Consider the following 23,973-nt stretch of genomic DNA (forward strand, 5'->3'; position numbering starts at 1 on the left):
GCCCGCTGTCAAAAGACAGTGGGCGGTCATGAAGGGGTTAGAATGACTTCATACATATCAATAAATGTGCGCTTGTTTTGTCACTAATTTTTATGCGTCATTATTTTCTCTTTTTTTAAACAGATCGTGAAAATCAGTCTGTCCTGATTACGTAAGTATCGTACATGGGAATGAAATAGACATCTGAACTTAAAGGGCCACTGATCCTATAACAAATATTCAATGAGGTCAGGAAAGAGGTGAAACAGAGCAGTGATACCCAGTTAGGGCCCTCTAACTTGCCCCATTATGGGTGTCCCGCTGTAAACAAACTACCTGACAACATGTCGCCAACCTACCTAAGAGTATTGGCTGTATTGCATTTGGGCAAGGTATGATGGTAGCATTGAGTACTATATAGCACAGCTATGTGGGTACTGTATTATGTGGGCACTTCTTGGTACTGTTCTTTGGCACTGTGTGGTAGTATTATTAGTATGGCCCCATTTTTGGCCAGTGTTATATAAAAATCACTCTACCATTACATGTGGCCCCCATACAGATATGGTCCAAGGGTCTGTAAAGACCTTGATCAGACCCTGCTGATAATAAGAGACATCAGTCACCTCTTCCAATGTATTTTTTAGTTTCCAATGATTTTCTACGTATACACAGTGGAGAATCTGGTGCCGGGAAGACTGTGAACACGAAACGTGTCATCCAATACTTTGCAACAATTGCAGCAGTAGGTGAGAAGAAGAAGGAAGAACAGCCTGGAAAAATCCAGGTGAGTTGATTTTGTGTGATGACGCTTGTTGGGTTTGGAGTCAGGTCTTGTATCTACGGTTTATGTTTCCGAGAACTCATCGTTCTCGCCAATTTACTTCTATAGGGGAATCTTGAAGACCAGATTATCCAGGCTAACCCATTGCTAGAGGCTTTTGGTAACGCCAAGACCGTCAGGAATGACAACTCCTCCCGTTTTGTAAGTTTGACATTAGTCTTTGTAAACTTGCCGTAAATAAAAATGCAAACTCCCCAAAATTTACATTTTTCAATCAAAATCTCTAGGGTAAATTTATCAGAATCCACTTTGGTACCACAGGAAAGCTGTCTTCTGCTGATATTGAAACATGTAAGATGAGCCACATTTCTCTAAAAAAAAATTTACTTAAGTTCAAACTTTTTTTTTTTTTTTTATAAAACATGTGTCTTGTTTTTTTTTCAGATCTACTGGAAAAGTCCAGAGTAACATTCCAGCTGTCTGCAGAAAGGAGCTACCACATCTTCTACCAGATCATGTCCAACAAGAGGCCCGAGCTAATCGGTAAGTCCAAGGAATGGGGCAACTTGTGTATTTCAACCGGTTCATCACTGCATAAGAATATATATATATGTGTTATGTTCTCAGACTGTGGATTTGTATCATTGTCATTGTAGAATGCCATCCAGGCGCGGCATAGGGCCCAGTAAGAAAGCAAAATGCAGCTTCCTACTGTCTATTAGACTGCCTGTAGGGTCTAATCTAGTGAATATTAGAGCTCACAATCACCGGTACAGGGTTGTTGCATAGAGAGCTCTGCTACCATGAACTATTGGAGAGCACCGGGCCCATGGACTCTTCTTGCACAGGGACTATCTGCTGTGTGTGTCTGCTCTTGGTGGCGTCACAAAAAATAACCACCACCTCCTTCTTATTCAGATCAGCTGCTGATCACAACCAACCCATACGACTTCCCGTTTATCAGCCAGGGTGAGATCACGGTGGCCAGCATTGACGATCAAGAGGAGTTGATGGCTACAGACGTAAGTTTATTATTCTTTGCTCGTAAGATAGCAATACTTATGATGAACCTTAAAACCATCTCAAATGTTTTACCTTTTCCTTACAGAGTGCCATTGACATCCTGGGGTTCAATTCAGATGAAAAAATGGGCATCTACAAACTGACCGGTGCTGTAATGCACTTTGGTAACATGAAGTTCAAGCAGAAGCAGAGAGAGGAGCAGGCCGAGCCTGAGGGCACAGAAGGTGAGTGGGATTGTGGTGCAGGATAATTTCAAGACACATCCACCTGGAAACATCTAAGATGTCTGGACCAGTCAAGGTCGAATAGATGGATTGTGATTGTAGCATTAGGCGCGCTCCATCACGGACTACTGTCCATTGCGGATATTTCCAAATAATAAAAATCATTCCTAAAAGACAGGGTGCCAAATTTTGCAAAGATTCCCCCTGGTAGCAGTTCTATCTATTGTAGCAGTTCTATCCATTGTAGCAGTTCTATCTATTGTAGCAGTTCTATCTATTGTAGCAGTTCTATCCATTGTAGCAGATCTATCTATTGTAGCAGTTCTATCTATTGTAGCAGTCCTATCCATTGTAGCAGTTCTATCTATTGTAGCAGTTTTATCTGTTGTAGCAGTTCTATCTGTTGTAGCAGTTCTATCTGTTGTAGCAGTTCTATCTGTTGTAGCAGTTCTATCTGTTGTAGCAGTTCTATCCAATGTAGCAGTTATATCTATTGTAGCAGTTATATCTATTGTGGCAGTTCTATCTATTGTAGCAGTTCTATATATTGTAGCAGCTATATCTATTGTAGCAGTTCTATCCATTGTAGCAGTTCTATCCATTGTAGCAGTTCTATCTATTGTAGCAGTTTTATCTGTTGTAGCAGTTCTATCTGTTGAAGCAGTTCTATCTGTTGTAGCAGTTCTATCTGTTGTAGCAGTTCTATCTGTTGTAGCAGTTCTATCTGTTGTAGCAGTTCTATCTGTTGTAGCAGTGCTATCTATTGTAGCAGTTCTATCCAATGTAGTAGTTATATCTATTGTAGCAGTTATATCTACTGTGGCAGTTCTATCTATTGTAGCAGTTCTATATATTGTAGCAGCTACATCTATTGTAGCAATTCTATCCATTGTAGCAGTTCTATCCATTGTAGCAGTTCTATCTATGAAGGCTTCTACTTCTTTGCTCCGGACCCTGTGTTTGCATAGAGATGCTCCGCAGGTAAGATCGTAACAACTTCTTTATCTACAAGGGTTTCATCTGTCTTCTAGTGGCTGACAAGGCTGCCTACCTGATGGGCCTGAACTCGGCTGATGTGCTGAAAGCTTTGTGCTACCCCAGAGTCAAAGTCGGAAATGAATTTGTGACCAAAGGTCAAACCGTCCAACAGGTACGTCCCAGCGGTTTAGCACAATTATCACAAATTGAAAATGGTCCCAAAACTGACGTTGTTCTAATTTCTGTTCAGGTTTACAACTCAGTGGGTGCCCTGGGCAAGTCCGTCTATGAGAAGATGTTCTTGTGGATGGTCATCCGTATCAACCAGCAGCTGGACACCAAGCAGCCAAGACAGCACTACATTGGAGTCTTGGATATTGCCGGCTTTGAGATCTTTGATGTAAGTAATGGAACGTGACATATTATAAAAATACATCATGGAGAGAACGCTTCATAGTGAGACTTGTGTTTTCTTATAATCAGTACAACAGCTTGGAGCAACTTTGCATCAACTTCACCAATGAGAAGCTGCAGCAATTCTTCAACCACCACATGTTTGTACTGGAACAAGAGGAATACAAGAAGGAAGGAATAGACTGGGAGTTCATTGACTTCGGCATGGACTTGGCCGCCTGCATTGAGCTCATTGAGAAGGTAAAAAACACAAAAATTAAAGATGCAGATGTTGGAGACTTAAACGCGCTCCAAATATTTACCTGTCGAGTTATTGGATTATGCCATATGACAACCTAACAAACGTAAATAGTTACATGTCGTTTGATATGTTTCAACAAAAACATATTTTTGTCATACAGCCAATGGGCATCTTCTCCATCCTTGAAGAGGAGTGCATGTTCCCCAAGGCGACAGACACGTCCTTCACAAACAAGCTGTACGATCAACATCTCGGCAAGTCCAACAACTTCCAGAAGCCCAAGCCGGCCAAAGGCAAAGCCGATGCTCACTTCTCCCTGGTCCACTATGCCGGGACCGTGGACTACAACATCAGTGGTTGGCTTGACAAGAACAAGGATCCACTGAATGAGACCGTCATCGGACTCTTCCTGAAGTCTTCAGTGAAGCTCCTGGCTTTCCTGTATTCCGGCCATTCTGCAGAAGCAGGTACCTGTCCTACTGAAATGTCTAACTCCTTGGTTCCCCATGCCATGTTTTTAGGGGGTACTCGCAGTGTCCTCACGCTGTGCTTTTAATAGGTGTAGCACAGTGTAAGACTATAGATTTGTGTTACTTTGATACATTTTTGGTACTTGGCTTATTGAGAAACACTGCTCCGACCTCTTTACCGCCCGCCCCATACCAAACCAGATAATGGCACAAAAATGTGTCACTGCCAGTTTGAAAACATGACACCGCTAAATAATATTCCTTGTGATTTAGAGGCCAGTGGCAAGAAAGGTGCTAAGAAGAAGGGTTCCTCCTTCCAGACCGTGTCCGCTCTTTTCAGGGTGAATATATTTATTAATCTCAAGCTTCGTTTCACATATTTATGCCGGTGTCCTATGTTAGATGTCCTGACGTTATTCATTTTTTTCACTTAAAGGAAAATCTGAACAAGCTGATGTCCAACTTGAGAAGCACCCACCCCCACTTTGTACGTTGTTTGATCCCCAATGAAACCAAGACCCCAGGTAAATTAAAAGGGACTTCCAACTAAATCTGAAATGGGTCAGTCCATATTTGTCATGCTAAAGGTTTCCATATTTGTGTTGAATGTGATAATGATTTTGACTTTGTGATACATATAGGTACTATGGATCATTACCTGGTCATGCACCAGCTTCGGTGTAATGGTGTCCTTGAAGGTATCAGGATCTGCAGGAAAGGATTTCCCAGCAGAATCATCTATGGTGACTTCAAACAGCGGTATGTTTTTAAATCCACCACATAATAAAATCTTATGCATTTTTATAATACCATTAACCAATGTTTCCTGCCTTTTATACAGCTACAAGGTTTTGAATGCCAGTGCTATCCCAGAAGGTCAGTTCATTGACAGTAAGAAGGCTTCTGAGAAGCTTCTCGGATCCATTGATGTTGACCACACACAATACAAATTTGGACACACTAAGGTTTTTATTTTTTTAATTCTCTTACATTTTCTGGAGAGTTTTAGGAGAAGTCACGTGCTAACTCCGCTTGCTTTGTTTGCAGGTATTCTTCAAGGCTGGTCTGTTAGGTACCCTTGAGGAGATGCGAGATGATAAGTTGGCCCAACTGATTACTCGCACTCAGGCTATGTGCAGAGGATACCTCATGAGAGTTGAGTTCCAGAGGATGATGGAGAGGAGGTAGTTTCATGTTTAGATTTTTTAAATATATCATTTATTTTTGTAAAGATCAAGTTTGTAATCTAAATACACTTTATCTCCAGGGAGTCTATCTTCTGTATCCAATACAACATCCGTGCATTCATGAATGTCAAACATTGGCCATGGATGAAACTTTATTTCAAGATCAAGCCTCTTCTGAAGAGTGCCGAGTCTGAGAAAGAGATGGCCAACATGAAGGAAGAGTTTGAGAAGACCAAGGAGGCTCTTATTAAGTCAGAAGCCAAGAGAAAGGAGCTGGAGGAGAAGATGGTCTCCATTCTCCAGGAGAAAAATGACCTGCAGCTCCAAGTTTCTTCTGTAAGTAATGGACCATTTAAATCCATCCTATTGTTCATGGCTGTGGGTAAAAACATGGAAACCTATAAGGGAACAGAGATTAACTTGGTTTCATCTGCTTTTTGCAGGAATCTGAGGGCCTGGCAGATGCAGAGGAAAGATGTGAAGGTCTCATCAAATCCAAGATTCAACTGGAAGCCAAAATCAAAGAGATTAATGAGAGGCTAGAAGATGAAGAAGAATCAAATGCTGAACTAACAGCCAAGAAGAGGAAACTGGAGGATGAGTGCTCAGAACTCAAAAAGGACATTGACGATCTTGAGCTGACACTGGCCAAAGTGGAGAAGGAGAAACACGCCACAGAAAATAAGGTAATTTTTCGCAATTAAGATGAGAAGAAATATGGGCAAAAGTCATATCTTACCTTTGGGAGATACATCCACTTGTGGCTCTAGGCATAATCGTTATCTGTGTTCAAAATGTAGGTTAAAAACCTGACGGAGGAAATGGCAGTCCTTGATGAAAGCATAGCCAAACTTTCAAAAGAAAAGAAGGCACTTCAGGAAGCCCACCAACAGACTTTGGACGACCTACAAGCTGAAGAGGACAAAGTCAATACTCTGACTAAGGCCAAGACGAAGTTGGAGCAACAAGTTGACGATGTACGTGCTTGCAAAACTAAAGGGCTTTTGATAATATAGAAACAAAAATGGTGCAGAAAGTCAAACGCTAACATGTTTTTATTCTCATAGCTTGAGGGATCTCTTGAGCAAGAGAAGAAGCTTCGCATGGACTTGGAGAGAGCTAAGAGAAAGCTGGAAGGTGACCTGAAGTTGGCCCAAGAGTCTACAATGGACTTGGAAAATGATAGACAACAGCTGGATGAGAAAGTTAAGAAGTAAGAACATTTTATTTTTCTGATAAATACTGAATTACTTGAGATCAGTGCTCCATCTCGATTATCTCATGGCTTCTGATATAATCCATTCTTTCATTTAATTCAACAGGAAGGAATTTGAAGTCAGTCAGCTCCAGAGTAAGATTGAAGATGAACAGGCTCTGGCAGCTCAGCTTCAGAAGAAAATTAAGGAGCTCCAGGTGGAGTAACGTCTATTTCCTGATATAATACACAGCATTAATTTTTATTCTATACTTATAAAACAACTTCTGAAAATTTGCAGGCCCGTATTGAGGAGCTTGAAGAAGAAATTGAGGCAGAACGTGCAGCTCGTGCCAAGGCAGAGAAACAACGTTCTGACCTCTCCAGGGAGCTTGAAGAGATCAGTGAGCGTCTGGAAGAAGCTGGTGGTGCAACCTCTGCTCAGATTGAGATGAACAAGAAGCGTGAGGCCGAATTCCAGAAGATGAGACGTGACCTTGAAGAAGCCACTCTACAACATGAAGCCACCGCCGCCGCTCTCCGTAAGAAGCATGCCGATAGTTCGGCTGAGCTTGGGGAACAAATTGATAACCTGCAAAGAGTCAAACAGAAGCTGGAAAAAGAGAAGAGTGAACTCAAGATGGAGATCGATGACCTTGCCAGCAACATGGAATCTGTCTCCAAATCCAAAGTAAGTACAATAAGTTTATTCATAAAATGTTCTTGACGTCTACGGCACTCTTGAGTATAAAAATATAACATTCTTTTTAATCTGACCTTGTAGTCAAACTTGGAAAAAATGTGCCGAACACTGGAGGACCAATACAGTGAAGTTAAGACAAAGGAGGATGAGCATGTCAGGGTACTGAATGACCTAAATACCCAGAAATCACGTCTTCTGACGGAAAATGGTAATTGGAATTGGTTAACATAATAGAAGCAAATCTGAGTCAATGAGAAGATATTTGACGTTTCTTTATCTTGATTAAACAGGGGAATTTGGCCGTCAACTGGAGGAGAAAGAATCTTTAATTTCTCAGCTTTCCAGGGGAAAACAGGCCTTCACCCAACAGACTGAAGAGTTGAAAAGACAATTAGAAGAAGAAACCAAGGTATGTAACGTTATGAAACCTGTGGTAATGGATTTCCAGCTGATGGAGTTTTATTCAACTTTACAGCCAGCATCGACAATCTTTCATCAAAACCTCACGTTGAGTTCTAGAGTTTTCCACTTATGTTTCTCCAGTATTAGTGGACTTTACTATCGTTTTCTTCTTCCATTATCAACTTTCAAAGCTTTCTCCTAGTAACATCAAAACGTATTCATTGTGTATTGTAAGAATCTTTGCTTGATGTAAAAAGACGCATGACTTCATCTTAATGGTTTCTAACATACAGGCCAAGAACGCACTAGCTCATGGACTGCAGTCTGCCCGCCATGACTGTGACTTGTTGAGGGAACAATATGAAGAGGAACAAGAAGCAAAGGCTGAACTTCAACGCTCATTATCCAAGGCCAACGGTGAAGTTGCCCAGTGGAGAACCAAATATGAGACAGATGCCATCCAGCGTACAGAGGAGCTAGAAGAAGCCAAGTAGGTTACCCTGAATTGTTGTGTACATCTTGGAATCCAATTATTTGTAGGCTTTTTATACCACCTATGTTTTTTATCCTGTACCCTTACATAAAACAAAAACTTCTACACAATACGGGTGACCAAGTTTATTTTTCAATATTTAAGTCTTATATTCTATTTACTTGATTTACAGGAAGAAGCTTGCTCAGCGCCTCCAGGAAGCTGAGGAGCAAATCGAGGCGGTCAACTCAAAATGTGCCTCTCTGGAGAAGACCAAACAGAGACTCCAAGGAGAAGTGGAGGACCTGATGGTAGATGTAGAAAGATCAAACTCAGCCTGTGCTGCCCTTGATAAGAAGCAGAGAAACTTCGACAAGGTAACTCATTAGTTCTAGATAGCTTATCAAAAGTCTAAGGTAACATTTGCAAAGTTTGCACAATGAAAAGATCAGTAACTATGGGCTTGTAACAAAAGAATATCAATGCTAAATGATCGTCTTGTGCTCCATAGGTTCTGTCAGACTGGAAACAGAAATATGAGGAAGCTCAGGCTGAACTTGAAGCTTCTCAGAAGGAATCAAGATCCCTTAGTACAGAGGTATTCAAGATGAAGAACTCATATGAGGAAGCACTTGATCAACTTGAAACACTAAAGAGGGAAAATAAGAACCTCCAACGTAAGTTATATTTTGAGATCGAGAGGCCACACAAACATTTAACCATTTTGTGGCTCATCTCTTCTTTTCCTTGTTCTTCTTCCAGAGGAGATCTCTGACTTAACTGAACAAGTTGCTGAGGCTGGAAAGAGCATCCATGAAATAGAAAAAGCTAAGAAACAGGTAGAACAGGAAAAGTCTGACCTGCAATCAGCACTGGAAGAAGCAGAGGTAGGAAGAGTCGAATATGTTCTAAAGCATTGTAATAGCATGACTCGTTTGTGTCATAGACTTACAATCTGTATAATCTAGGGATCCCTGGAACATGAAGAGGCCAAGATCCTACGTATCCAACTTGAACTCAATCAAGTGAAATCTGAAGTTGATAGAAAGATTGCTGAGAAAGATGAAGAGATTGAGCAAATCAAGAGAAACAGCCAGAGAGCCTTGGAATCCATGCAGAGCACTTTGGATGCCGAGATCAGAAGCAGGAATGACGCGCTGAGACTGAAGAAGAAGATGGAGGGAGATCTTAATGAGATGGAGATCCAATTAAGCCACGCCAACCGCCAGGCCGCAGAGGCCCAGAAACAACTCAGGAACGTACAGGGACAACTGAAGGTAGGTCACGGGAAGATTTAATATTTTCAAAATTTGAAACAAGATCACTGACTGGATAATTTATGAAATTATTTCTTTTTAGGATGCCCAACTGCATCTTGATGATGCCATAAGAGGAAGTGAAGACCTGAAGGAACAACTGGCTATTGTAGAAAGGAGAAATAACCTCATGACAGTAGAAATTGAAGAGATGAGGTCTGCCCTTGAACAAACTGAGCGTGGGCGCAAAGTGGCTGAGCAAGAGCTCCTGGACGTCACAGAGCGTGTCCAGCTTCTACACACCCAGGTTGGGCTGAATTTTATTTTGTACAATTTTGGTAAATCTTGTCTTCCATTATCCCTTCACTAACATTACGATTCTTCAATGTGCAGAACACTAGTCTGATCAACACTAAGAAGAAGCTGGAATCTGATTTATCTCAACTTCAAAGTGAAGTGGAGGAGGCCGTCCAAGAATCAAGAAATGCAGATGATAAAGCCAAGAAGGCCATCACAGATGTAAGAAATGAAGCTTCCTCAGAATAACTTGTAAAGGATGAATAAAAATGTTATTGCTATGGATCTATAGAAATCTTGGTGACCTTTGTTCCTTATCACCCTAGGCTGCCATGATGGCTGAAGAACTGAAGAAAGAACAAGACACCAGCTCTCACCTTGAAAGAATGAAGAAGAACCTTGAGCAGACCGTGAAAGATCTTCAACATCGTCTTGATGAGGCCGAGCAGTTGGCAATGAAAGGCGGCAAGAAGCAGCTCCAAAAACTGGAGGCCAGGGTAAGAAAATGTTGCTGGTTTTGAAAGCAACATTTGTATCATGCAGTTTGCACTGTTAATATGAATCGTATCTTTAGGTGCGTGAACTTGAGAACGAGCTTGACGCTGAACAGAAGAGAGGCTCAGATGCCATTAAGGGGGTCCGCAAGTATGAGAGGAGAGTCAAAGAACTAACATACCAGGTACATAACCTGAAAGAGACCCCCATAAAATGATTGTACTTTCATCAAAACCAATTTTACATGCTTCATCTTTCATTATCAGACTGAAGAAGACAAGAAGAACGTCTTCAGGCTTCAGGACTTAGTGGACAAATTGCAATTAAAGGTCAAAGCTTACAAGAGACAGGCTGAGGAGTCTGTAAGTCTACGTACTTTTTGATCATATAATAATTATATATGAGAATAGATAAAGAAATCATATCCTTAATCCCATGGTTATCTTGTAGGAGGAACAAGCCAATGCCCATATGTCCCGATTCAGGAAGTCCCAGCACGAGCTGGAGGAGGCTGAGGAACGTGCTGACATTGCAGAATCTCAGGTCAACAAATTAAGGGTCAAGAGCCGTGACATCGGCAAGGTGAGACCAATCAGCACCAAATCTCTCTGACCCGAGAGAACATCACATGTAATACAGGAATATTCATTTATAATATTACTAAACCATTTTACTACCGAAAGTTTACATATAAATTGTCCACTCCAACTCAAATAACTACGTTTATAAAATAACATAGCCAGACGAATCAATCCAATCACTAAAATATGTTTTTTCCCCTTTTATCCACAGAAGGCAGAAGAATAAAGAAGGATCGAACATGAAATATTTACAAAAGATGTTCATAGAATATGGGCTGGTTTTGTAAATATCGGGTCAGCTTTGTAGTATATTTCGGCTCTAGATGCAAATAAATTCTCTGCAGACAGTGTCTTGGTTTTGCCAAATAATTTTGTTAAGCTTGTAAAATATGGTCCAGCGCAAAGTCCGGGCAAATGTTGTAGAAAAAAAAAGTCAAGGTCTAAAAAGGTTAAGAATTGAGAAGGTTGGAAGCAAAAATATGGTCTAAGAACTAAAAACTCAACTTCCAAAACTCACAAAAATATCGAAAGTCCAATTTCCCCACCGTAAAGGAAGTTGAAGTCAACCCTGAGTATGTTTTTGTCTTACATGGAACTGTCCTCACGTTTCCAGCCATTTGTGCTACAGTAAAACCCTTGAACATGTAGATCTTAGATTTCAGTTGAAGCTTCGTAGTACCGTTCTGGAGAAAGCTCTTCTCATCGGTGGACAATGTCTTCACGTAGCTAGCGATAACATTTGTAGACAACGCATGAAATCAACCTACTACATGGAGAGTGGTCAAGAAGAAGTCTAAAACTAATTGCACAACACTCATGCGGATGCCCTAGTCAGACCCTAACCCACAACCCTGGTGCTGCTACGTCACTAGTATTAAGCAACGGGCAGTGGTCAAAGGTTGCTAATCATTTCAGACTTACCAGGGTCCAGAGAGCTGAGATATGGGGAGTTTCTTGACAATGAAGAAGTGATCTAGATGTTTCTGTACGTTTGTGGTTACCATGGTTTGTTACCGCTGTTTAGTTTACGTCCTCGTCACTAGCAAAAATCGGCACAGCTAAATCGGCAAACTCCAGGCGAAAAAAAACTTTTGGCCAGAGTTAGGGAGCTCTAGTTGTCCTAAAGTTTTACCTAGCGAGTGTTGCTATTCTGTGGCCTGTGCTGACCATGACAACAAGGTAACTCAACCGGGTTGTCAAAACCCCCCTCCGGAGTTTGTATAGGAAATACTCCAGCTGCCGATGACAACTGACATTGGGACTTTTATGTGTATAGAGTCGTCTTCATTTCAGGAAGGCACTGACAGCTGAGGAAGAGATGAAATTCCCTCTATGAACTGTAGACTAACTCCAAGGATCCTTTACAAAGTCCATCTCTTTATTCTCCACAACACAGTACAGCAATGATAACAACGCGTTCTTCTACTGAGTCGTCTTACCTGTGGTCGGGGACCTTGGGGGGGAGTCTCACCTGAAAATGGTGAGGCCTCACACCAACTGCACCCGATACAACAGGTTGTGGTGGGAGCTGCCCTCTACCTTTCGCAATATCCCCAAGGGTGAGAGCTATGACCCCACTCGTTGGCTGCAGTGGGAGTTCAGTATACTGATCGGAGCTACCTTCCGCTCTGATCGTCATGGTAGGAGCTGCCTACTACCGTAGAAGAATCTAACTTCCCCTAGAGGTGGCAGGCCGAACTTCATCTTCACCAATTGCACATCACTTGGCAACAGAGTGGTCTGGTAGAGTCAAATGTTACAGTCCTTTGTCTTCGATATATTATTTACACCACCCCTTTAAGACCACTTAGTAACACAAGCCGTAGGTTTAACTTGAACATAGGCACATGGTTGAGCCTGGTAACACGAACGTATAACGAAAAGTGTTATGGGAGATTGATTGTTAAACATCCCCTGGATCGGTACAAATCTCACAGACATGTAAATAGAGCCACACAGCCCCCTGTAGATGATGCCACACAACCCCCTGTAGATGATACCACACAGAACTCTGTAGATAATGCCTCACACTCCCCCTTGTAGATAGTGTCACACTCCCCCTGTAGATAATGCCTCACACTCCCCCTCGCTGATAGTGTCACTCACTCCCCCTGTAGATGCCTCACACTCCCCCTTGTAGATAGTGTCACACTCCCCCTGTAGATAATGCCTCACACTCCCCCTCGCTGATAGTGTCACTCACTCCCCCTGTAGATGCCTCACACTCCCCCGGTAGATAGTGTCACACTCACCCCTTGTAGATAGTGTGTCACACTCCCCCTTGTAGAAAGTGTGTCACACTCTCCCTTGTAGATAGTTTCACACACTCCCCCTGTAGATAATACCTCACACTCCCCTTGTAGATAGTGTCACACACTCCCCCTTGTAGATAGTGTCACGCACTCCCCCTTGTAGATAGTGTCACACACTCCTCCTTGTAGATAGTGTCACACACTCCCCCTTGTAGATAGTGTCATACACTCCCCCTTGTAGATAATGCCTCACACTCCCCCTGTAGATAGTGTCACACACTCCCCCTTGTAGATAGTGTCACACACTCCCCCTTGTAGATAGTGTCACACACTCCCCCTTGTAGATAGCGTCACACACTCCCCCTTGTAGATAGCGTCACACACTCCCCCTTGTAGATAATGCCTCACACTCCCCCAGTAGATATGCCTCACAGTCCCCCAGTAGATATGCCTCACACTCCCCTTGTAGATAGTCACACACTCCCCCTTGTAGATAGTGTCACACACTTCCCCTTGTAGATAATGCCTCACACTCCCCTTGTAGATAGTCACACACTCCCCCTTGTAGATAGTGTGACACACTCCCCCTTGTAGATAGTCACACACTCCCCCTGTAGATAATGTCTCGCACTCCCCCTTGTAGATAATGCCTCGCACTCCCCCTTGTAGATAATGTCACGCACTCCCCCTTGTAGATAGTGTCACGCACTCCCCCTTGTAGATAGTGTCACGCACTCCCCCTGTAGATAATGCCTCACACTCCCCCTCGCTGATAGTGTCACTCACTCCCCCTGTAGATGCCTCACACTCCCCCGGTAGATAGTGTCACACTCACCCCTTGTAGATAGTGTGTCACACTCCCCCTTGTAGAAAGTGTGTCACACTCTCCCTTGTAGATAGTTTCACACACTCCCCCTGTAGATAATGCCTCACACTCCCCTTGTAGATAGTGTCACACACTCCCCCTTGTAGATAGTGTCACACACTCCCCCTTGTAGATAGTGTCACACACTCCCCCTTGTAGATAGTGTCATACACTCCCCCTTGTAGATAATGCCTCACACTCCCCCTGTAGATAGTCACACACTCCCCCTTGTAGATAGTGTCGCACACTCCCCCTTGTAGATAGCGTCACACACTCCCCCTTGTAGATAATGCCTCACACTCCCCCAGTAGATATGCCTCACACTCCCCCAGTAGATATGCCTCACACTCCCCTTGTAGATATGCCTCACACTCCCCTTGTAGATAGTCACACACTCCCCCTTGTAGAGTGTCACACACTCCCCCTTGTAGATAGTGTCACACACTTCCCCTTGTAGATAATGCCTCACACTCCCCTTGTAGATAGTCACACACTCCCCCTTGTAGATAGTCACACACTCCCCCTGTAGATAATGTCTCGCACTCCCCCTTGTAGATAATGCCTCGCACTCCCCCTTGTAGATAATGTCACGCACTCCCCCTTGTAGATAGTGTCACGCACTCCCCCTTGTTGATAGTGTCACGTACTCCCCCTTGTAGATAGTGTCACACACTCCCCCTTGTAGATAGAGCCACACACACCCTATCCCTCTAGATAGAGCCATTGTGGCTCCCTCTAGGAAAGGAATTCCCAGCCAGAGCGTTGCCGACAGTGGACATATATGGACAGTGACACCAGGGGCTCCTCCAGTAGCGGAATCCCCGGCCAGAGTGTCGTCAACGCTCTGTCCGGGGATTCAGGCGCTCCAGGAGGATCCCCTGGTGTTACTGTCCATATATGTCCACGGTCAGCAACGCTCAGTCTCAGTGGGCAATTGCCAACATATGGGCCCTCACATTGGGTTTATAAATGGCCACTATCATAGGCTTGTAGACCAGTAACGTGTGTTTTTGATGGCTGAAGCTTCGTAGTCCAGGGAGTTTTTATTCCCCTCGATGTCCACACGGTTGCTGCCAAAAAATGTTTTAGAGCGGTAAAATAACAGGTCGCTTTCTGGTATTATGACAAATTGAAATCCCTTCTTGACTGATGTTATAAAACAGAATGAGGGTTTAAAATTAGCAAATCCCATGGGGAAGGATCACCAAATGCTCTTGGTTCAGCTCCATGAGCCACATAGACAGTAGCAGGTGAGCATAGCATTGCGTGCGTTAATAAAAAGCAGAACATAAGAAAGCATGATCGCTAACCGATCTGACCGCTGGCAATCCCCTCTTCCTGGCAGCCGCGACTGCAGGACTGTGTATCCTCGACAGGGATATACCACATCCCAGGGTTGCCCTTCTTTCTGCCTCCTCCACCGAACTGTGCCGGTAGGGCTAGTGCTTGTCCTTAAAGGGCCAGCGTGCACCAGAAAAAGTGTCCACAGCCTATCCCTGGATAACCTGCACTATTTAAGGAACTCTGCCCACCAACCCCGTACCTGAGCAATATTGTTACTAACCCAGTGTTACAGTGATACAGGATAGTCACGGACACAGGTTTTAGAGAACAGGATACGGAACCTTCGCAGATGCGGCATTGGCCCGCTTCCAGCTATTCAGCGCCGCCCACTTCCGGCGATCCGCCACCGGCCCGGCAGTTTTTTGCCGTGGTTGTTTCCGCGGAAAATACCGCGGCACAAAACTCTGTGTGAACAGGGCCTTAATGGCGTCTGTGTGGGACGTTATGCTGCTGAGAATAACGTCACAGGACGGCGTTCGCTGATAAATCTGGAATAGTGTGTCGTTCTCTCACCGCTGAATCCGTTGTAATGTTGAGCAGAGTTTTGTGCTGGTTAAGTGGATGAGAAGTGACTTCATTGGGAGCCGTCAGGTCTTAAAGGGACCGGGTGACGAACAACCCAGGACGTGTAGATAGGCTCTCGCACCTGTACCCTAAACTTTGGTCGCGTTCCAAGTCGTTTCCGATCCCTATTGGCTGAGGGCGGGAGAGTGAGGCCGTGAAAGGTAGCGGTTAGCACCGCCAGGACTCGCGGCGCTGCCGGAAGGTTGGAGTAGAAATTCCGATACACCTGAATATTCTCACCGTAGCGGGTGCTCCGCAGGCGTCTCCACCCTAGCGGGTAACGTGGGATCAGGCACAAGCTATCTCAGGGTGACTCCAGCGAAAAAAAACGCTGAGAAATGGACCGGCGGTGCGTTTTTTTAATCCGTAACACGTCAATTGTATTTGCGTAATCGCTTTTTTTGTTGCGGGTTTTCCCCATTGAATTCGGTGCGGAGGCAAAAACCTGCGACAAATAGAAGATGTTACAATTTTTGCGGCGGTAAAGCGGCGATTCCGCCGCAATAATAACAAGTCAGGAAGAAAACTACAACTTATACTTACCCAGAAATCTGTGCTTCTTTGTCCAGCCCGGCCTCCTTCGATGACGTTTCAGCCCATGTGACCGCTGCAGCCTGTGATTGGCTGCAACAGTCACATGGGATGAAGCATCATCCCAGGAGGCCGGGCTGCAGGAGGGCGGAGGGACGCGTCGCCATGGCTACGTATGAAACTTTTTTTATGTGCAGTTTTCCATAGCGGACGTTCCGGCCAAAAAACTGCACCACAATTTGCTGCGTTTTTTCTCGTCAGAATTCCCTGCGGTGCCGAGGGCTGATGCGCTGCGTGCTTTACTGTGTGAACACAACCTTATTTTTCAAGATGTGGAATTGCTCAATTGTCCTGCAGCAGCAATAAAAAATTACCCTGTAAAATATTTAAAGGGACACTCCGGCAAAAGTGGGGGAGAATTACTAAGCAAACTGCGGAAAAAATGATTGCACAAATTGCGCCAAAAAGTGACGTAAATCAGTTTTGATACCTTTTGTACCTTCCTAGATAGTTTTGAAAGAGTCAGAAAAAAGGGCGTGGCTAAGAAGTCAGAAGTTGTCACGTCTTTTAACTCAGTGCGCCGTTTTTTTTAGGACAAAATATCGATGCAAAGACATAATATATACGTCTTCGGGCACGGGTGTACATACGAGACGCTCATCCTCATGTCCTTCTCCCACTCAAAGGTAATTCCAGAATCCGCTCCGAGCCGTATCCTCACTTGACTTGGATTGGATATCTCGCTGACGGGTCAGGTTACAGCTGTACACGGCCACGACGCTACTCGGGAATGTGCAAAATTCTCCCCGTAAAGATAAATTTAGGAATCTACCGCGTCCTCATATACTACAAAATGACCAAAAGCATATTATGCCTAGTACTCCAGTCACATCCAGAGCTGCAATTAAAGCTTTACAATTCTGCCGATTTCCTGTCAATAGACTGCAGTGCATTATGGGAGATTTAGTGACAGGGTCTATTTGCATATGTTCTGCAGTATTTTGAAAGCAGCTCTGGATGTGACTGGAGTAGAACATGATAGAACTCGTGTTTTATGTACACATAATTTTACATTTGTCGCTTCCTTGTCATTTTTGGGGTGGAAATGTTGTTTTTGTGTTGCTATAACAACATTTTTGGAAGATTATTCCTTACCCGAAACAAAATGGAGGACGCTCACTCGCTCGCTCTCTCAGACCGCCTGAAGTAAAACAGAAGGATCTTTACAAGTCTTTCTGAAACAAAATGGCGGACAATATCTTTTTAAGTCTATGGCAACTAAAACAGACGGAAGATTCTCGACTTCAAATAAAATGGAGGACGTCCTATGTAACCGGCTGCCTGAAGTGAAGGATATCTCAGGCTCTCAAGCTAAATTAAACAAAATGGTGGATGCTCCAACTCTCAGCTTACCTCAAACAAAATGGAGGCTCCTCTACCTCTCAGATAAAATGGAGGCTCCTCTACCTCTCAGATTAACTCAGATAAAATGGAGGCTCCTCTACCTCTCAGATTACCTCAGATAAAATGGAGGCTCCTCTACCTCTCAGATTACCTCAGATAAAATGGAGGCTCCTCTACCTCTCAGATTACCTCAGATAAAATGGAGGCTCCTCTACCTCTCAGATTACCTCAGATAAAATGGAGGCTCCTCTACCTCTCAAATTACCTCAGATAAAATGGAGGCTCCTCTACCTCTCAAATTACCTCAGATAAAATGGAGGCTCCTCTACCTCTCAGATTACCTCAGATAAAATGGAGGCTCCTCTACCTCTCAGATTACCTCAGATAAAATGGAGGCTCCTCTACCTCTCAAATTACCTCAGATAAAATGGAGGCTCCTCTACCTCTCAAATTACCTCAGATAAAATGGAGGCTCCTCTACCTCTCAAATTACCTCAGATAAAATGGAGGCTACTCTACCTCTCAGATTACCTCAGATAAAATGGAGGCTCCTCTACCTCTCAAATTACCTCAGATAAAATGGAGGCTCCTCTACCTCTCAAATTACCTCAGATAAAATGGAGGCTCCTCTACCTCTCAGATTACCTCAGATAAAATGGAGGCTCCTCTACCTCTCAGATTACCTCAGATAAAATGGAGGCTCCTCTACCTCTCAAATTACCTCAGATAAAATGGTGGATGCTCCATCCCTCACATATTTCCCAGTTCCGCTGCATTTCTCCCACATACCAGCATTTCAGGAATCCTATTGGTCCACGGTCTCATCAATGCCAACCTCATTTACTACTTGTTTAGCCTCATTGCCTACCCCAATGTTATATACAGGGATGATGAGGTTATATACAGGGATGATGGGGTTATATACAGGGATGATGGGGTTATATACAGGGATGTATATAACCCCCATCATGCGTGAATATAATATTGGGTCGGGTATTGAGGGTAAACAAGGAGTAAATGGGGCGGGCATTGATGAGACCGTGGACCAATAGGATTCCTGAAACGCTGGTATGTGGGAGAAATGCAGCGGAACCTGACAATATTCTCCATCTCCCAGGTTACATCAATCAAAATGGTGGCTGCTCTAGTGCTGAGGTAAAATGGAGGACGCTCACTGATTGGCTGACATAACAGGGGGCGGTTCCGCATGTTCTGGTGTCACTAACAGGAAGTTACCCCAGGAACAGGAGCAGCAAAGCAGCAGTTCCCGGGGACAATCACCATATATGCCAACTTCTGAGAGGAGAGAAGCGTCTAAAAATGGATTCCCTTATGCCCCGGGCCATTTATATATCACACGCCATCAACGTTAGAATCGCAATCCACAAATAGTGCACGTGACCTCCACGCCCTAAAATTTATACAGCCCCAGTGAAGAGGCGTGCTTGACGGGAGCGGTGAGGATATGTTACGCGGGCATCGGTACAATCATGATCCGTTTTCCAGAAGTTTGCGCAAAATCCCAGGCAGTGGTAAGTGTGACAATCAGGCTGTGTTCACACATGCGGTTTTGATGCAGTTTTTCCAGCTAGTGGTGGATACATGAGAGGAGTAGCAAATGTCCACACTTTATACTTTCCCTTCCGGCTTTTACATGAGATATTTATGGCCGCACGTTAAAAACTGCACAAAAACTTGCGGCAAAAGGCGCACGCAGTTTTACTGCAAATAAAGTGTCATGGCACGGGGAAAACAACCACCAAGCCCTTCTGTCCCCAACACAACACCCAGTACCAGAGGCTGAGATGGTGGGGCCCAACAGTGACTCCACCAGCAGAATAGTGAGTGCAGCTCTGGAGTATAATACAGGATATAACTCAGGAACAGTACAGGATAAGTAATGTAATGTATGTACACAGTGACTGCACCAGCAGAATAGTGAGTTCAGCTCTGGAGTATAATACAGGATGTAACTCAGGATCAGTACAGGATAAGTAATGTATGTACACAGTGACTCCACCAGCAGAATAGTCAGTGCAGCTCTGGAGTATAATACAGGATGTAACTCAGGATCAGTACAGGATAAGTAATGTAATGTGTGTACACAGTGACTCCACCAGCAGAATAGTGAGTGCAGCTCTGGAGTATAATACAGGATATAACTCAGGATCAGTACAGGATAAGTAATGTAATGTATATACACAGTGACTCCACCAGCAGAATAGTGAGTGCAGCTCTGGAGTATAATACAGGATATAACTCAGGATCAGTACAGGATAAGTAATGTAATGTACACAGTGACTCCACCAGCAGAATAGTCAGTGCAGCTGGAGAGAGCTGCTGAGACTTCCGTGCAGGCCTTGGATCCAGGGACTTTCCTTATCCTATCTGCCCAGGCCTCATACAATCTGCCTGGGCTTGGAAAGTACCCTGAGGGGGGTTCCATCCTAGGATGGAGCCTCAGACCTCTACCTCCCGGAGCATGCCAGCGGGGGGTAGAGGGTCATCCCAGCTGGCTGGGAATATGCAAACGGTCGCGGGGGTGAGGAGATCATCTCGGGGCAAGGCTATCCTGGCTCCCCCCGTGGCTGGAACCCTGGATAAGGGTATGGAGACGCGGTCCGGCATGGTGATAGAGGTGTTGTCGTCTGGAGAAGGATCAGCACTGTCCGGACATTTGGATGACGGTCGTGTGGAGGAATGGGGACAGCTGAGGACCGGAGAGACGGTGGAGAACTTCAGCTCCCGTCTGGCTATGCGGTTGGAGGAGTATCGGGACCTCAGGAAGTCGCTGCAACGGCTCCGTGCGGACTTGGCGGTCGCCAGAGGAAGGGCTGCAAAAGCCACAGGAGGTAAGAGGTCCCGATACCGTTTAAATGTGAAATCCTTGTTGGAGGAAATAAAAGAAGTGGAAGAAAGACGTGAGGAGATTTTAGCAGGCGGAGGGGTGTTTGGAGAAAAGTTAAAAAACGAAGAGAGGTTTGCCGAGATGGCAGCACCTATAAAAATAGAAAGCATGGAGGAAGACAGCAGAGCCCCAGACACAACAAAGGAAAATGTGGTGGAGGCAAAGGAGCATGAGAATGTAAAGTCCAGAGAAGGCTCAGATTCTGAGGCACCCAGGAGCAGTGAGGAGGAGGAGGGTGGACACACAGCTGGGAATAATCAGGAGTGTTTTGAAACTGACAGTGAGCGGCCTCCAGGATTACTCACTCAGATCCGTAACGTGGAGTCGCCGGTATCCTTCCAGGGATTTTGTTTCGGTGCGGAGTTACCCGCAGAGGAGGAAAAGGAAAAGAAAAAAAAATTTAAGAAGAAAAAAAAGGAAAAGGAAAAAAAATCTGCTAAAGGTTCATTTAAACTTGTGTATACAGCAAGATCCTTCCTGTGCTCTGAGCCTGATGAAAGTCAGGATCAGGGCGCAGGTCCCGCAAAACCCCCAGCTCAAGTCTCTGCAGTGGGGCTGGAGCGGGAATGCGGGGAGAGCGTTACGGGTCCGGCATTAGAACACGTGGTGGTCAAAATGGCGCCGGACGCCAACCCCTGCAAAGGGGGCGGTACTGGTGGCCTGGTGACGCCAGGGGGTGTGTCCCCGTGTCCGGTGAATTGCGAGCCCGGGAAACTGGTCTTTGATGCGAGTCAGGGGTCGGGAGAACGGGTAAACCAGAAACCGGATGTGGTGTCTGAAAGCCGGAAGTCGGTCGGTGTCGCAGTAAAGCCGTCAGACGTTCCGGACAAGGGCGGTCACAGAGGGGGCTCCGGCTCTGTTGGCCACTCCTCTGTGGGAGGGGGGAGTGGTCCGGAGGCGGCTCCAGTGACGTCAGTGGCTCCTTCGTCCGCATCGCTGAAAAGTGGTGTAGGCGAGAAGGGGCTGCTGGCGTCGGGGGCGACGGTGGCCCCTTTCCCAAAAATGTTCCGTGCATAGAACAGATGGAGGTTAATGAGGCGGAGGGCACAGCAGGGACACCGCTTATAACTTCTGGTGGCGTCCCTGCAAAGGTGCCTGATGATGCGGAGACTGAAGCAGTGTCTACCCACACAAAATGTACAGGAAAAATACATAACATAGGACCAGGGCTGGCCAGAAGGATGACTGCAGAGGGACCTGGTGGGTTAAATGAAAAAGTTGCGGCTGTGGATGTGGAAACTGCTGGGGGTATGCAGGTGTCTGCAAATAAAGTTGCTGGAGTGTCTGCTGGTAATGGGGTGTTGAGTGCTGTCTCTGTGGGTGGTGGGGATGGGGTATCAACCAGGGGCAATGGGCCTGGCGCTCCTTTTGCTGTGACATCCGGCAGGTCTTATGCTGGTGTGGCAGCGGGGGGACAGCGGGCCCACCCATCTTCATCCTCAAGGTCCGGGGACGGTAACTTGCAACAACGTCTCTTGGACGCTTAAAGGAACAGTGTCATCACAAATAATTTGTTTATATGTTAAAGATGTTAGTGCCTTAATATAAACGTTTATTTACATTTGTGTGTTTGTGTTTTACTGTTTCTTATTTTCACACTTTTTCTTCCCTATGGGGGCTGCCATTTTTTGTTCCATTTCTGTGTGTGTCGATTAACGACACACACAGACATGGAATACGGCAGCCACAGTCCCATAGGGACTGCGAACGGCTCCCGTCCCATTGACTGCCGTGTACGGCGTCTGTGTGGGAACTGCGCATGCGCCGCTCCCACACAGTCCTATTCGAAATTGGCGCCGTCCGGCGCCATTTTCCTGTGGACCGGAAGTCGCGGCTGGACAGTAATATTACTACTTCCGGTCGCGGCTTCCGGACAAGTGCACATGGAACAGCGGCAGCAAAGGGAGCGGACGGGCCGCGGCGGCAGGAGCAGGTAAGCGATTTCAATGTATGTTAGTGTTTGTGTGTGTTTACTACTGCATGTAAACCTACTACACTGTGGGTTACCTCAAAAAATGGCGACACACAGTGTAGGAGGTTAAACCTTTCAAACCCCTCGTTTATCCCGGCACTAGCCAGGATAAAGGAGGGGGGGATGCTGAGAGCTCACTAGAGCGATAGCTTTTAACCCAATGTTGCAATGCTGCAATTTTGGGAACTAGCTCCAAACAGCTCCATCTAGTGACCAAAAATGGGTAGTATTATAAATTTGAAAAAATTTATAATATTTCCTGACTCGCGAAAAAAATAAAAAAAATTTGAACAATGTTTAATCACCCACACACTAAATGTTTAAATTTAAAAAAAAACACATGTTTTTGGGGCGACACCATGCCTTTAAAGAGAGGGAAAGCAAACCCTAACCATAGGGGGAGTGCAGAAGGACCTGTCTTTCTGGATAGACAGATATGGTCTAAATGCCTTCCGAGAGCAACGAGGAGATCAGTGGTCGCTCCCAACAGCCGGGCAGGCTGTAGCCAGGAGGAATGTGGTCCGTCTCCGGTGGCGTGGCAATGATGCGTGCCCTCCCAGAAAGAGGGTGGTGGAGCTGCTGCTGGGGATGGGCTTCAAGGCGAGTGACATCTTTGCCTTGATACATCCTCATGGCTCGGTTGAGTTTGACATCAGCTTTGTTCACCTAGGGGGCCTTGAGGTCTTCTGGGGGAACTACGAGCTGATGAAGGATGAGCCTGGCTGGCGAGACTTTACCGTTCTTACCCGTAACGAGTCACTCTCTTGTATTGATATCATGACCTGGTTGGGAAGGTACGGAGAGGTAGTAGAGATGCCACGGAAGAACATGGATGAGTTTGGCATCTGGTCAGGGGCCTGGACGTTCATGGTTAAACTAAAGCGTCTGGGACAGAAGGTGTCCCACATACCATCGTCTGCTTTCCTGGGAAGAGATCGGATCCTTGTCTTCTACCAGGGGCAGCCGAAGTTGTGTCACCGGTGTGGCGACCCCTCACATTTGAGTGCAGGCTGCAAGGTGCAGAAGTGTGCTCATTGTGGGGGGATTGGTCATCTAGCCGCATCGTGTGACCATATTCGCTGCAACCTGTGTGGTGACTTAGGTCACCCGTTCAGTCGGTGTCCTCGCTCTGTTGTCAATGCTTGTTCCAAACCTGCGGAGGATGAAAGGAGGGAGGCCTCCGTGGGTGAGGGTGCGGGCAGGGACGATGGGGCACAGGGGCAAGGGAAGAATGCAAAGAAGGGTCCCCCTTCTCGCCAGAGAAGGGCGGAGAAGCGAAGGAAGGAGAGGATTTGGAGGGCGCTCCAGGAAACTGGGACGACCTCTGATTCGGATCTGGATGCCCCCCCTGAAGCTGATGCCCCTGGGGAGGCCGAATTGAACGGGGAGATGAGGAGGATCCAAAGGGAGCAGAGGGCTGAGGACTCTCAGT

At 45.4% G+C, this 23,973-nt stretch overlaps 1 protein-coding gene and 1 long non-coding RNA gene across 3 annotated transcripts in view; one reads left to right on the forward strand and one right to left on the reverse strand.

Annotated features, from left to right (window-relative positions):
- LOC142666212 (uncharacterized) overlaps positions 1 to 11,041 on the forward strand; it is a 94,506-nt gene extending 83,465 nt beyond the window's left edge. The window contains exons 44-79 of the mRNA XM_075846192.1: positions 124 to 151; positions 655 to 766; positions 872 to 964; positions 1,051 to 1,114; positions 1,208 to 1,306; positions 1,682 to 1,785; positions 1,872 to 2,010; positions 3,042 to 3,160; positions 3,239 to 3,388; positions 3,472 to 3,642; positions 3,804 to 4,110; positions 4,387 to 4,454; positions 4,550 to 4,637; positions 4,755 to 4,872; positions 4,955 to 5,078; positions 5,161 to 5,297; positions 5,381 to 5,636; positions 5,744 to 5,986; positions 6,101 to 6,277; positions 6,368 to 6,513; positions 6,623 to 6,713; positions 6,797 to 7,186; positions 7,280 to 7,406; positions 7,489 to 7,607; positions 7,894 to 8,090; positions 8,266 to 8,449; positions 8,584 to 8,749; positions 8,835 to 8,959; positions 9,041 to 9,349; positions 9,432 to 9,635; positions 9,722 to 9,847; positions 9,952 to 10,122; positions 10,200 to 10,304; positions 10,387 to 10,482; positions 10,571 to 10,702; positions 10,913 to 11,041. Coding sequence (XP_075702307.1) covers positions 124 to 151; positions 655 to 766; positions 872 to 964; positions 1,051 to 1,114; positions 1,208 to 1,306; positions 1,682 to 1,785; positions 1,872 to 2,010; positions 3,042 to 3,160; positions 3,239 to 3,388; positions 3,472 to 3,642; positions 3,804 to 4,110; positions 4,387 to 4,454; positions 4,550 to 4,637; positions 4,755 to 4,872; positions 4,955 to 5,078; positions 5,161 to 5,297; positions 5,381 to 5,636; positions 5,744 to 5,986; positions 6,101 to 6,277; positions 6,368 to 6,513; positions 6,623 to 6,713; positions 6,797 to 7,186; positions 7,280 to 7,406; positions 7,489 to 7,607; positions 7,894 to 8,090; positions 8,266 to 8,449; positions 8,584 to 8,749; positions 8,835 to 8,959; positions 9,041 to 9,349; positions 9,432 to 9,635; positions 9,722 to 9,847; positions 9,952 to 10,122; positions 10,200 to 10,304; positions 10,387 to 10,482; positions 10,571 to 10,702; positions 10,913 to 10,927 — 5,300 coding nt within the window. The 3' untranslated portion in view covers positions 10,928 to 11,041. The remainder of the gene's footprint in view (positions 1 to 123; positions 152 to 654; positions 767 to 871; positions 965 to 1,050; positions 1,115 to 1,207; positions 1,307 to 1,681; positions 1,786 to 1,871; positions 2,011 to 3,041; positions 3,161 to 3,238; positions 3,389 to 3,471; positions 3,643 to 3,803; positions 4,111 to 4,386; positions 4,455 to 4,549; positions 4,638 to 4,754; positions 4,873 to 4,954; positions 5,079 to 5,160; positions 5,298 to 5,380; positions 5,637 to 5,743; positions 5,987 to 6,100; positions 6,278 to 6,367; positions 6,514 to 6,622; positions 6,714 to 6,796; positions 7,187 to 7,279; positions 7,407 to 7,488; positions 7,608 to 7,893; positions 8,091 to 8,265; positions 8,450 to 8,583; positions 8,750 to 8,834; positions 8,960 to 9,040; positions 9,350 to 9,431; positions 9,636 to 9,721; positions 9,848 to 9,951; positions 10,123 to 10,199; positions 10,305 to 10,386; positions 10,483 to 10,570; positions 10,703 to 10,912) is intronic.
- LOC142666403 (uncharacterized) overlaps positions 1 to 18,665 on the reverse strand; it is a 60,311-nt gene extending 41,646 nt beyond the window's left edge. Inside the window, exons 1-2 of one of the 2 annotated variants that reach the window (XR_012851678.1) lie at positions 18,451 to 18,665; positions 17,413 to 17,492 (exon numbers count right to left, since the gene is read on the reverse strand). This is a non-coding gene — a long non-coding RNA (uncharacterized LOC142666403). Of the gene's footprint in view, positions 1 to 17,412; positions 17,493 to 18,382 lie in introns of both variants that reach the window. The other variant, XR_012851679.1, reaches the window with a different exon arrangement.
- Positions 18,666 to 23,973: the final 5,308 nt, after the last annotated feature.

Source organism: Rhinoderma darwinii, chromosome 13 (genome assembly GCF_050947455.1).
Source record: "Rhinoderma darwinii isolate aRhiDar2 chromosome 13, aRhiDar2.hap1, whole genome shotgun sequence".
In the NCBI taxonomy this organism is placed as follows: Eukaryota; Metazoa; Chordata; class Amphibia; order Anura; family Rhinodermatidae; genus Rhinoderma; species Rhinoderma darwinii.